The 12,126-nt window shown below is 36.5% G+C and overlaps 1 protein-coding gene across 5 annotated transcripts; it reads right to left on the bottom strand.

The window, feature by feature from the left end:
• Window positions 1-709: 709 nt before the first annotated feature.
• On the bottom strand, window positions 710-6,601 carry LOC133801486 (probable leucine-rich repeat receptor-like serine/threonine-protein kinase At3g14840). 5 transcript variants are annotated; one of them, XM_062239701.1, is made up of 24 exons: window positions 6,239-6,601; window positions 5,946-6,114; window positions 5,760-5,831; window positions 5,600-5,668; window positions 5,448-5,519; window positions 5,294-5,365; window positions 5,145-5,216; window positions 4,990-5,058; window positions 4,822-4,893; window positions 4,650-4,721; window positions 4,484-4,555; window positions 4,279-4,347; window positions 4,114-4,179; window positions 3,917-3,985; window positions 3,781-3,819; window positions 3,647-3,681; window positions 3,164-3,540; window positions 2,868-3,066; window positions 2,647-2,787; window positions 2,282-2,400; window positions 1,965-2,175; window positions 1,635-1,872; window positions 1,328-1,478; window positions 710-1,211 (listed from the first exon to the last, which is right to left on the bottom strand). In XM_062239701.1, the coding sequence occupies exons 1-24, from the start codon at window positions 6,363-6,365 to the stop codon at window positions 861-863; spliced, it is 3,003 nt and encodes a 1,000-aa protein (XP_062095685.1). In that variant the 5' UTR covers window positions 6,366-6,601; the 3' UTR covers window positions 710-860. The 5 variants fall into 5 exon arrangements, with proteins under 5 accessions (XP_062095685.1, XP_062095686.1, XP_062095687.1 ...); XM_062239703.1 differs by having other exon boundaries at window positions 847-1,216; XM_062239704.1 differs by having other exon boundaries at window positions 847-1,057.
• Between the last annotated feature and the right edge of the window lie 5,525 nt (window positions 6,602-12,126).

Here is a 12,126-nt window from a genome sequence, read left to right as displayed (position 1 = left end):
TCTGCCTTTCATAATTTGTCCTGCGCTAATTTTGGCCCAGAGTTACCTTGGGCTAAGAGGTTATGGAAGAGTGTGGTTCCTTCGAAAGTGAAAGTGTTTGGATGGCTGTTATTTTCAAATAAGTTAAGTGTCTTCGACATTTTGCAGAGAAGACGACCTTTCCAATATTTGTCACCAAATTGGTGTGTTTGCTGTAAAAACAATTGTGAATCATTTACCCATCTTTTCCTAGAATGCTCTTTCTCCACAGCTTTGTGGGGTAAAGTGTTAAACGAGTTCGGGGTATCTTGGTGTGTGTCGTCCTCCTGTTCGCAATTGTTCATGTGTCAACTAGAGGGAGAGAAGAGAATGGCTCGTCTTTGGCAAAGTACCGTGCTGGCAACTTTCTGGGTTATTTGGTTGGAAAGAAATAGCAAGATCTTTGAAGAGTTCTCTTCCTCTGTTGATTCTCTTTGGGATAAAATTAGATTGTGGGTGGCTACCTGGGTATATAGGTCGAAAGGATTTGAGGATGTTTTCTTTTTGGATCTTTGTAGGGAATGGATGTATTTGTGGTCGTAATCTTTCTTGTTCTGGCTTATTCTAAGGCTTTGTATATGTCTTATTGTTGTTTCTACAGTATTCCTCCGCCAAAAGTGAGGGTTATTATTGATTTTGAGAGGAGGTCTTTTTGACCTCTGACTCTTCTTTTCAAAAAAAAAAATGAAAATGAATAATAAAATCATAAAAGATAGTTTTCTTTAATTGTTTGCAAATAATTCTAGTTCACACTTTAACTTACCTAAATATAAAGACATTTCTATATGGAAAACAATATAAAAGAAGAGATATGATGTTAACTCTCACTGAAGATAAAGAGATCATGCAGATCCAGAATCAATCCACATTGATGATGAGTTGGATGACTGAGCAAGAAAACTATGAGATTCACTATTGGAGGTTTGTTGTGAAATCTGATCAAGCTTGTCTCGCAACCCGGTCAACCTGAACGGATCATCATGAGAACTTGAATCCATAACCAGTTCAGGGATGGTAGTTCGACCTTCAAGCATGCTCACTACAGTAGACATGGTGGGGCGAAGCGAAGGTGATGGATTTGTGCACAATAGAGCTACCTTAATCATTCGTTTTGCCTCTTCTTTTGTGAATTTGGATCCCAACTTTGGATCCACCAGCTCCATTACATCCCCCTTTTGTTGCAAGAATAGGGCCTGCACTAATCACAAAAATGATAAACCATTACCAATAGGTATGCAATATAAAGAAGTTGAACTCAACTTAAACTAATTATGAGATGAAGAAAAGATGTTAATAAGTTCTTTGTTACCCAATCTAGAAGGCACACAAAGTTTTCATTAGGGCGGTATTTCATGTTATTTTTTCCAGCCACAATTTCCATTGTCAATACTCCAAAACTGTAGACATCTGCTTTATCAGTTAAGTAACCCCATAATGCATATTCAGGGGCCATGTATCCTCTGCAAATACCACACTCAATATCATTACACAATTTTGTTTAAATTTACATGTTAAATGGTTGCACCAACTATTATTAGATACAACTAATTACTATATCATTGCCATGATAATCAAAATGTTGCAATTTAAAAAGCTAAAAGAAAGATATGGCTCACATAGTTCCAGCAACTCTGGTGCTAATGTGGGTGTTGTCCTCTTCATTTAGTTTGGCCAGACCAAAGTCTGATATTTTTGGGGTAAGGTCCCTATCTAGTAGTATATTTGTGGCTTTGATGTCTCTATGTACAATTTTCAGAGCTGATTCCTCATGTAGGAAAGCCAAACCTCTTGCAATGCCTATACATATTCTTTGCCTTGTATTCCAGTCTAATTTCACTTCAACTTCTTCAGAACCTTTTAAACATTAAAAATAGTCAATGAATTAATAATCAAAGTAGCAAAGTACTTAGCCATAGAAAAGAAGCGAATATAGATAATAAGCTTACCAAATAAAGAATGTGCTAGGCTATTGTTTTCCATGTATTCATAAACCAACAACAGTTGCTTTCCTTCAATACAACATCCATGCAATTTGACAAGATTCGAGTGTTGTAAAGCAGAAATCATGCCTATTTCGTTTATGAATTCACGATTCCCTTGATTCGATTTAGAGGAAAGTTGCTTAACTGTGATAATTGTGCCATCTAATAGTACACCCTATAATAAAAAAAATATAGCATGCATTTAATTGAGTATCACATTCAACTTTCATATGAATGTTTCATGTAAAATCATTAAAAAAAAAAAAAAAAGTTTTAGACACCTTATAAACCGATCCAAATCCACCTTCTCCTATTTTGTTTGTAGCATCAAAGTTGTTAGTGGCAGCTTTGATTTGCCTAAAGGTAAAGAAACCAGTTCGTATATCTAATCCTCTGAGAACTGTTCAAACAATAACAATTTACTCAAATGTTATGAAGATTTCATTGAAAATTTAAAAAAGATATAAGTACAATTAGAATGAGAAAGAAGACAACAAGAATCTAGAATAGATACTTGTGTTCTTAGTGATTTTATTACACCATTCCTTTGATCCTATGCATACAATTTTAACTGAACTGACGATAAAACTATATGTAAAAGTCAATTTTTAACTCTTAAAAAAAAAGATGAAATTGTATTCTTTACCTTCATCCTTTGATTCCTTGCTTCCAAAATAGGCTTTCCACCAAAGAATGCATAAATAGGCTATGCAAAGAAGGCAAAAAAATGAAACAAGTCCGATAATGATGAACTTTTTTGTTTTGTTAGTTCTCGGAGGTTCGAAATCTACAATAGGAAATCAATGGGATATAAGTTTACTTTTTACCATGTACATATTAATTTCATCATAATAAATTATTTATTACCAGAATTTATTGAGATAGCTGATATTAAAGAGCCATATGATCCACGCTTTGGAATATTCCTTGTCCCTTTCCCTGTCCATTGGAGGCGGATCTCGAGTGTCTTATGACTCACAACAACTGCCTTAAATACTTTGATAATTTCCTTATCGACTCCTTTAGCTTCCTTTTCAATGTTGAAATCTTTCAACTCTAGTTTTCCCTATATATATATATAATAATAACTTAACTCAATCATACATACAATACGTTCACAAGCTACATTAGTATGATTATGTCAAAACGAAAATCAAGACTACCTGAACATAAACATCAAATATTCGCCTTCCAAGACTGTAAAAAGATATGTTGTCTCTGAATACTATCTCTGCAAAATGAAGTTTCACAGTGTAATTTCCATTTCCTAAGCAACGAGCGTAGCAAGTTAGCGAAAGAGGTGAGATGCGCGCAGTTGTGTAGAGCTCGGAATTGTTCATTCGTAATACTGATGCATTGTTTGCCATGTAGTCCTCGGCTTTACTATTAGAATCCCATGAATCTCCAGTGTTGCTAAATCCCCAATTGGTTGAGCTTTGAAACATTTTTGAAGGATGTACCAATCCTTGATCCCCTTCATATTTGATGTTTCCAATGGTGGTTTGTTTTCCACCACAATTTATGTGCAACGAATAATGCTCTAAGTACACCAAACCAAACAATGTTGATTAAAAACTATGCAAAAGTAATATTGGTTTATAGTCTCCATACAAATGAAAAAAAAAAAACAGAAGACTTATTTTTACCTTTTGAGCATGGAGACAAGCACTGGCTGAGCATTCTACAGATTAATCATATTCAAGGAAAGCATTATTAGTGAAGTAAAATCTTTATTATGAAACTATTGTTCTTCTTGTTTTAATTGTTTTATAAAGCTTACGAGTTGTTTTCATGTCCAGATGTGCTTCGAAACTGATTTCTGATAAAAATAAAAGACACAAGTATATTCAGTTTGACATGTTTATGATGCCATGAATATGGAAATAAAAGAAAGAAAGAAAGAAAGGAACTCTTACAAAGAAGAACCTTTACAAGTTGATAGTTCAGATATCTCTGAAAAGTAATTGTAAGATAAATCTATTTGGCTGCACGCACACAGTAAGAAATTAACATCATCATTAGCTTAATATTATTAAACCATTATATTAATCCTAATTTTGCAAAACAACCTCCTTTTCTTCTCTATAAGCTTATGATTAAAAAGTTAACTTACAAGGTAGCTCCTCTGGATATGATCCACTTTGGAATAGGCCCACTGAGTAAGTTACTTGTTAAATATCTATTCAATGTAAACACAATATATAGACAAGAGAAGTTAGGAAGCAATTATTATAAAGAAAAGAGTAAAAAAAAAGGGACTAATTTTTGCATTACTTACAGTGTTCTCAATCGAATTAAATGTTCCAAATTTTGAACTCCCCCTGTAAGTTTATTGAAGCTAAGATCTCTGCAAAACAAGAAGCTTAGCCTTAGATATCAGTAATGTCATGGTATATATATATGCAACAGATTAAATTTGCTAACAATAATAACCACAGAGGTTTCATGGCATCTGCAATTGGAGAAGTGAATAGAAGAATTACAAGACGTTTAGAGTTTCAAAATTACGAAAGTATTCAGGGATATTTCCTCTTAAATTACAGCTCCTCATCATCCTGAAATTTCCAACAACATGGTCCAATAAGTTGCAATTTTTCAAATATTGGGTGGGTGGTCCTCAATCAGAAAAGTCGTTTATGTATAGCTTACACATTTCTTATGTTTGTCATGTTTCTTAAGTCCGGAATATTTGAGCTCTCTCCATTTAAGTCAGTAATCCTTCTGTAAAGAAAGTGTCTCATCACAAATTAAGTTAGTGAACATACCAAGATTGATTTTAAGCAGACACAGAAATGTAGATAATAAATGAAAGAAATCATACAATTGTATCAACTTATCCAAGCTGGAAATACTAGAAGGAATTGGCCCTTTGAAACCACTTGCTTCCATTTCTCTGTTGAGAGTAATATATATATGCATATATATATGTAATGTCAATGCAAATAGCTCATGATGAGTTGTGAAAACTATAGATACCAATAGATCTTACAAGCGCTGAAGTTGTTTCCAACCGCTAAACTCAGGCATACTTCCTGTAAAGTTGTTACTACTGATCCTACTGCAATGAGAAAATATGAGTCATCAAGATATCTTGGTTGGTTCATTTCAGCTATGAAGTAATTTATAGTACACATTGCCACTTACAGCGTGGTTAACTTTGTGAGGTTAGTAAGAGCCAGAGGGAACTCTCCAGTGAGATTGTTTGCATTAAGATTCCTGCAGAGCCACATCATTTCAATTATGTAATCAAATGGTTACTTTGAAAAGATTATTAGAGTAGAGATACTACTCACAAAAGAGTCAAGTTCACCAATTTCCCAAGCTCAGAGGGAACAGTTCCAGAAAACAAGTTGCTCTCCAAGGACCTGAACTTAAGAGAGTGTTATATTATAAACAAATGAAAGGAGTTTAAAATAGAGAAATTAAGGGTTAAGAGAAAGAGCATACAAATAGGTGAGAGTGGTGATGTTTCCTATATAGGCAGGGATTGGCCCTGATAAATTGTTTGCACTAATGTGCCTGCATGCACCAGAACATTCATTCATTCAATAATAATAACTTAATATTATTGAATGTTATGTCTAAATATGGAAACTTACACAGATTCTAACTTTGTCAAAGTCCACTCTCTTGGTATCGGACCTTTGAGGATGTTCCGTTCCAATTTACTACAATGGAGAAGAAAAACTGGCATTGTTAATTGAAAGGTATAACTAGAATTAATGGAATATTCTAAATTCTAAATTTTTTATTACTTACATTTCCTTAAGGTAAGGTAGCTTCCATAGTGATGGTGGAAGATTACCATCAAGATCCTGTTCTGAAAAATTACTGCATATATATATATAACAGATGTCAAGAGAAAATTCCCAAGTCATACATATATATATATGTATATATGTATGTATGTAACAATGAGCAAGGAAAGGAGAGGAGTTTACTTACAAGCTTTGGATATGGCATTCATTATGAGCAGGGATGAAGCAATTGCATACGATTTCATTGATGTAATTTTCTGTGCGTGGTTTATCAATAGTCGATTGGTTACTACAAGGGTCATCGAAGTTCCAGTCTGTCTTGTTCATTTGTGCAGCTATTTCTTTAATGGCTTCCACTGCATGCATAATAATAATAATAATTATAAACCAAAGAAGAAGATTAACCCTTTAGTGATCAAAAGAAGAACAAGAACAAGACCAACACAATGGAAAGCAAGAAAAGTGAGAGAGCTTTTTCACCTTCAGCCGTTGGAAGAGTAACGCCAGCTTGGGCTTTCCATTGGATTAATGGTGACAAGAAGAAGAAGAAGAAGAACAGAATAAACAGTGACAGAACACTAACACATTGTGATTGTGATGAAGCCATATTGTTGAGCTGAGCATATATGATATCGCCACACAAGAAAGTGTGATTGTAAATACATTAATTTATGTCTATAAATCCTCGACGAAAAGTTGCTTCTAGGAAAGCTCTTTATTCATTCGTTTGTTACTCTCTCAATGTTTCCATTTCCAAGTCAATAGTCACACACTTGGTTGCTAGTGGCCTTAATTGTAACTAGTCCCACACCACTTGCGATTGACAACGTTCTGGAGAAGTATTTATTTTAAGAGTATTTATTGTAATTGTAATAGATAAACGTGATTAATTGAGAAACAGTAACTAGTAACTAGTAACTAGTGACTGTATAATATTTAGTTGCAAATTTTGGAAGTACACATTATTATTCTTATTTTAAATATCTATAATAATTTTTATTTTTTTTTACTTTTTTACATAATTCTATAAATGAAAATTTTAAATTATTAAAAAGTAAATAGTACTTGTTCCCAAAACTTTGTCTCCAATTTTTTTTTTCTTTTGTAGCTATTAGATTACCCATCTTTATATTTTGGTCCCCACTTTTTTTCTTTTTCTTTTTAGTCCTAATAATTAATTAATTATTCCAAGAAACGTAGAATGACGACAAGGCGTCCTCTTGCCATTTCTTAAAGATATTTATAATATGATAGGAAATATTAAGAAAAATCAAGTAAATATATGTGGGCTATTATTGTCTTATTAAAGTTGAATTTGACCATATATAGTTAGTTATGTGGGATATTTATCAGGTCCTCGTTGCCTTCTCAATACATACATGCAATATATAATATACTAAAATTATATGTATGAATTAAATTGGAAAAAAAGTAAAAATAAAATTTATTGTCTAAATAAGTATTTAAATTAAGAAAATAATAAAATTTTAAAATTAAATAAAAAAAATGTAATATTCGGATTTTTTTATGAATTTTTCTTCAATTTTTTTTTAAATGTGACACGGGGGAAAACAACATGCGAGCAAGAAAATTCAAAGTATTTTTATTAATATCTACTTGGAAGGAACTTAATTGAAGATAAGATGGAGGAGTGAACTAGAGGAAGCTAGGGGATAGTCATAGTACTAAGACATTACCTCTGCATGGTGCTGACCAAGAACGACAATCATGCATAGAGCCATATTCGTTCATAGATTAATTTGTCATAACATTATCAAAGTCACTGGTGGGGTATATATGATGGAGACTTAACATTATCAAACTCAGACCCTACTTTATATATAGTGTCCTTTTGATAATTATTTTGTTAGATTACAAATATTGATCTATCTATATGCATAATAATCATGATCCGGATGATCCGGAATAAACAGATTGTTATATGGAAATGAATAGAATCGAATATATGTACCTCCAGCCACCATTGATTTTGTTAGATTACCTATTTGTTTTCCTAACCTCTGACTTTTCATCCTTAGACTCGTTAACTTCATACTTCCAGCTCTCTCAGCTCTCACTCTCTAAGCCATCACTCGCAGACTTCTCACTATATGAATTATGGACCTCTTCCCCTCTGTACTGTATCTTCTTCTTCTTCCTCTGATTTATCATTTGATGTTGGTGTAGGTGTAAAGTCCAAAGAAGAAGTTGAATGAAAATGATTAGTCTGTATTATTGCCTTACTCTGTTACACTGAAAATGTATTTATACAAGACTGACACCTTCACATAACTAACTAACTAACTAACACCATTACCAACTAATAACACACAGTATACTCATACATTTGAAATAATCATATGATCCGGTAAACAGTAAAGCAACTTACAAGAAATCCATGAATGGTGATTTTCTACAATTTATAAAAACCAAAAGATGATGCTGATTTGCAGTAGCCGCTCTTCTACAACTTCGTTAGCAACTAGAAAAATATTGTAGTACTTGGATCTCTATACTAATACTAAACTCTTTTTTTTTTGAAAAAAGAGTAAGAGGTCGAAATGACCTCCTCTCAATAATATTGAAAACCCTCACTTATGGCGGAGGAATACCGTAGTAACATAGTGAAAAATAAAAAAACAAAAGTTAAGACCACAAATGCACCCACTCCCTACGAAGATCCAGAAAGAACACACCCTCAAACTCTTTCGTTTTATATACCCAAGTGGCAACCCAGAACCTGATTTTATCCCAAAGGTTGTCCACGGAAGAAGATGAATCGTCAAAAGTCCTCGAATTTCTCTCCAACCAAATAGCCCAAAATGTAGCGAGGACGGTACACTGCCATAAACGCGTCACCCTCTTTCCTCCCTCCAAATGAGAGAGAAACAATTGCGCACAGGAGGAAGGCATACACCAACCGACCCCGAATTCTTGTAATACTTTATTCCAAACGATGCTGGCGAAGGAGCACCGAAGAAACAAATGTCCCACTGACTCGCTGTTGTTATTACAGTTAGCACATCGATTGGGCGACAAGGAATGGAAAGGTCTCCTCCTCTGCAAATTCTCATGGACACTCAATTTGTCAAGGAATAATAACCATCCAAACACTTTAATTTTGTATGGGACATCACTTTTCCATAACCTTCTTGCCCACGACCACTCTGGCCCTAAATGATCATAGGCTAAGCTGCGAAAGGCCGAATGGCAACTGAAAACCCCACTACTGTCTGGTTTCCAGATCCTTTTGTCTTCTAAAATTTCCGGCAGGTGCACATCCTTAATCAAATCTAACATCTCAATCAAGCTAGGAATCTCCCTGTCGAATAAATTCCTTCTAAAACGGAAATCCCAGCCGAGACCTTCCGAGCTAATACCACCATCAGCCACCACCAAGTCTCTGATCGAAACATTCACTGCCTCGGACACCCTGACTAGATCAATGAACCGTGAGCTCAGGGAACAATCACCAATCCACTTATCCTCCCAGAAGCGAATCCTGTCACCCCTCCCCACCTTGAAAAAGACCCTACGCTTGAACTCCTCGTACAACATAGAAATATCTCTCCACGGACCACGAACTGAAAATCTACTCCCCACGTTTGTATCCCAGAAGCCAGCATCTTCACCATACCTACTACTGATCACCCTATGCCATAAAGAATTCTTTTCCAATGGAAACCGCCACAACCACTTCATAAGAAAAGCCTTATTCCTCAAAACCAAATTCCCAACCCCCAAGCCTCCGTGACTACGAGAATTGCAAACATCGACCCAGGAAACCAAATGATCGGCACCTGAATTGTCCGCACCTTCCCAAAAAAAGTCGCGCATCAGTTTCTCAATTGACATCGCCACATTCTTAGGGATACAAAAAAGTGACAGGTAGTACACGGGAATGGAAGACAGAACAGATTGAATAAGAGTCAGCCTCCCTCCTCTAGACAGAAACGCACTCTTCCAGGAATCCAAACGAGTAGCACATTTAGATAACACCGGGTCCCAAAACCCTTTGGAGCGTGGAGAAGCCCCCAAAGGAAGCCCCAAATACTGAATAGGCCAATCACCCACTTCACACCCAATCTCACTAGCTTTCTGATCCACCATCTCTTTCTGCAAATTAATCCCCAGTAGCTGACATTTCTGCAAATTGATAGATAACCCCGAAACTCCACCGAAGACCTTTAGAATGTCCAAAAGAACTACCAGCGACTCCTCATCATTTGCGAAGAAAATCGTGTCGTCTGCAAACTGAAGGTGGCTCACATCCACTTTATCCTTGCCCACCGAGAAACCTCTTAGAGCCGAGGCACTTTTAGCTTTATCTACCATTCTACCTAAAACATCTGCTATCAAAGTGAACAAGAAAGGAGACAAAGAGTCCCCCTGACGAATACCCCTGTAACCTTTAAACTTTCCTCTCGGCCGCCCATTCACAAAGACGGAGTAAGAAGTGGAGGATAAACACCCACGCATCCACGTCCTCCAAACTTCACCAAAACCCTTCCTTTCCAAAACTAACTCCAAGAAATCCCAGTCCACACAATCATAAGCTTTGGTGAAGTCTATTTTGAACACCCAACCTTTTTTTCCTTTGCTTCTATATTCCTCCACTGCCTCATTTGCAATTAGAACTGTGTCCAAGATCTGCCTCCCCTCGACAAAAGCACCTTGAGTTTCCGCAATTGTGTCTGAGAGAACTCCTCGAAGCCTATAAGCCAACACCTTTGAAATAATTTTGTACAGACTAGTGACTAGACTGATAGGCCTGTAGTCCCTTACCCGACAGCTGTTCAATTTCTTCGGAATCAGGCAAATGAAAGTTTCATTGATCCTTTCGTGGATAACACCGTCCTTGAAAAAATCATGAAAAACATCCATCAACTCTTTTTCCATTACCTCCCAATTGTTCTGATAAACAGCAATGGAAAACCCATCTGGCCCCGGGGCTTTAGTGCCATCACACGAAAAAACCGCTTGTCTGATCTCGTCTTCAGCAAAAGGACGCTCAAGGAAAGAAGCCATAACCGACGAAATTGGAGACCAGGAAATCCCGTCCACACCCACCCAATCTCTCGGCATCGCCGAATACAAAGTTGAATAAAAGCCCACAATAGCCCTTTCAATATCGGGGTCTTTATCCCAAATAGTACCATCATCTTCCTCAATCCTAGAAATGAAATTCCTTGCTTTCCGAGCACTAAGAATGCTATGGAAAAGTTTGGAGTTAGCATCCCCTTCCTTTGCCCACCGACACTTAACCTTAAACCACATACTTCTTTCTTCTTCAAAAACAATTTGCTGCCAATCCTCCTTCACCTTTGATCGTTCCAAAAGAAGATTCTCATTCCAAGAGCCCCCTTCCTCCAATCTATCCAACTCAAACAGCCTCCTTTCCAATAAATGTTTCCGCATTTTCCTCTCCCCAAAGACATGACGACTCCACTTCCTAATATGACCACGAATAGAGTCTAGTTTTGACATAAAAATCATGCCCGATTCCCTTTGCCCCTTAGCTGGGCCCCACCACTTCTGGAAAAGATGAGAGAAATCCTTGTGCTCCAACCAAGCATTATCAAATCTGAAAGGAGAAGGGCCCCAAGACGGAGGACTAGAGTCCAACACTACCGGACTATGATCAGAAACTACCCAAACCAAAACCTCCTGCCGAATGAAGGGATAATATTCCGACCACGAAGGAGAGTGAAAAAAACCTGTCCAGCCTACAACAAATTGGTTTGTGTCTGAAATTTGACCATGTATAACGACCATTTTGAAGCTTTGGATCCACCAATTTTAATTCTCTAATCAAAGCGTCGAACATCTTCATGCTCCTAGTGTTAGAACTGCTATTCAACTTCTCCTCAATTCTTCTAACCACATTGAAATCTCCCCCAACACACCAGTAATCTCCACAAATAGCACTCAACCCAGCCAATTCATCCCAAAAACTGTCTCTCCTACCATAGACTACAGGACCGTAAACACCTGAGAACCACCAGGGACCCTTCCCCTCAGCCTCCAAGCAAATTGGGACTGAGAAATCCCCAACTAAAGAATCAAGTACAGAAACACACCTCGTATCCCAAACTACCAATGTGCCTCCCGAACGGCCTAATGGATGCTGATAAATCCAAGCTTTAAACCTAGATCTCCAAATGCTTCCAATAAAACTCCTGTCAACGGAACTCCTTTTTACCTCTTGAAGAACAATAATGCCTGGGTTTACTTTACAGATTAATTCCTTAATTGCTTTCCGTTTGCTCTTGTTGCCACAACCTCTTACATTCCAAGTAAGCATCCTCATAAATTGTAACTGTGCCCCAAGCCCCTCTTTTTCCTGTTTCCATAGTTAACATCAAAGC

This window comes from Humulus lupulus, chromosome 9 (genome assembly GCF_963169125.1).
Source record: "Humulus lupulus chromosome 9, drHumLupu1.1, whole genome shotgun sequence".
Lineage (NCBI taxonomy): Eukaryota > Viridiplantae > Streptophyta > Magnoliopsida > Rosales > Cannabaceae > Humulus > Humulus lupulus.
Note: the sequence above shows the minus strand (reverse complement) of the source record. Positions and strands in the feature narration are given on the sequence as shown.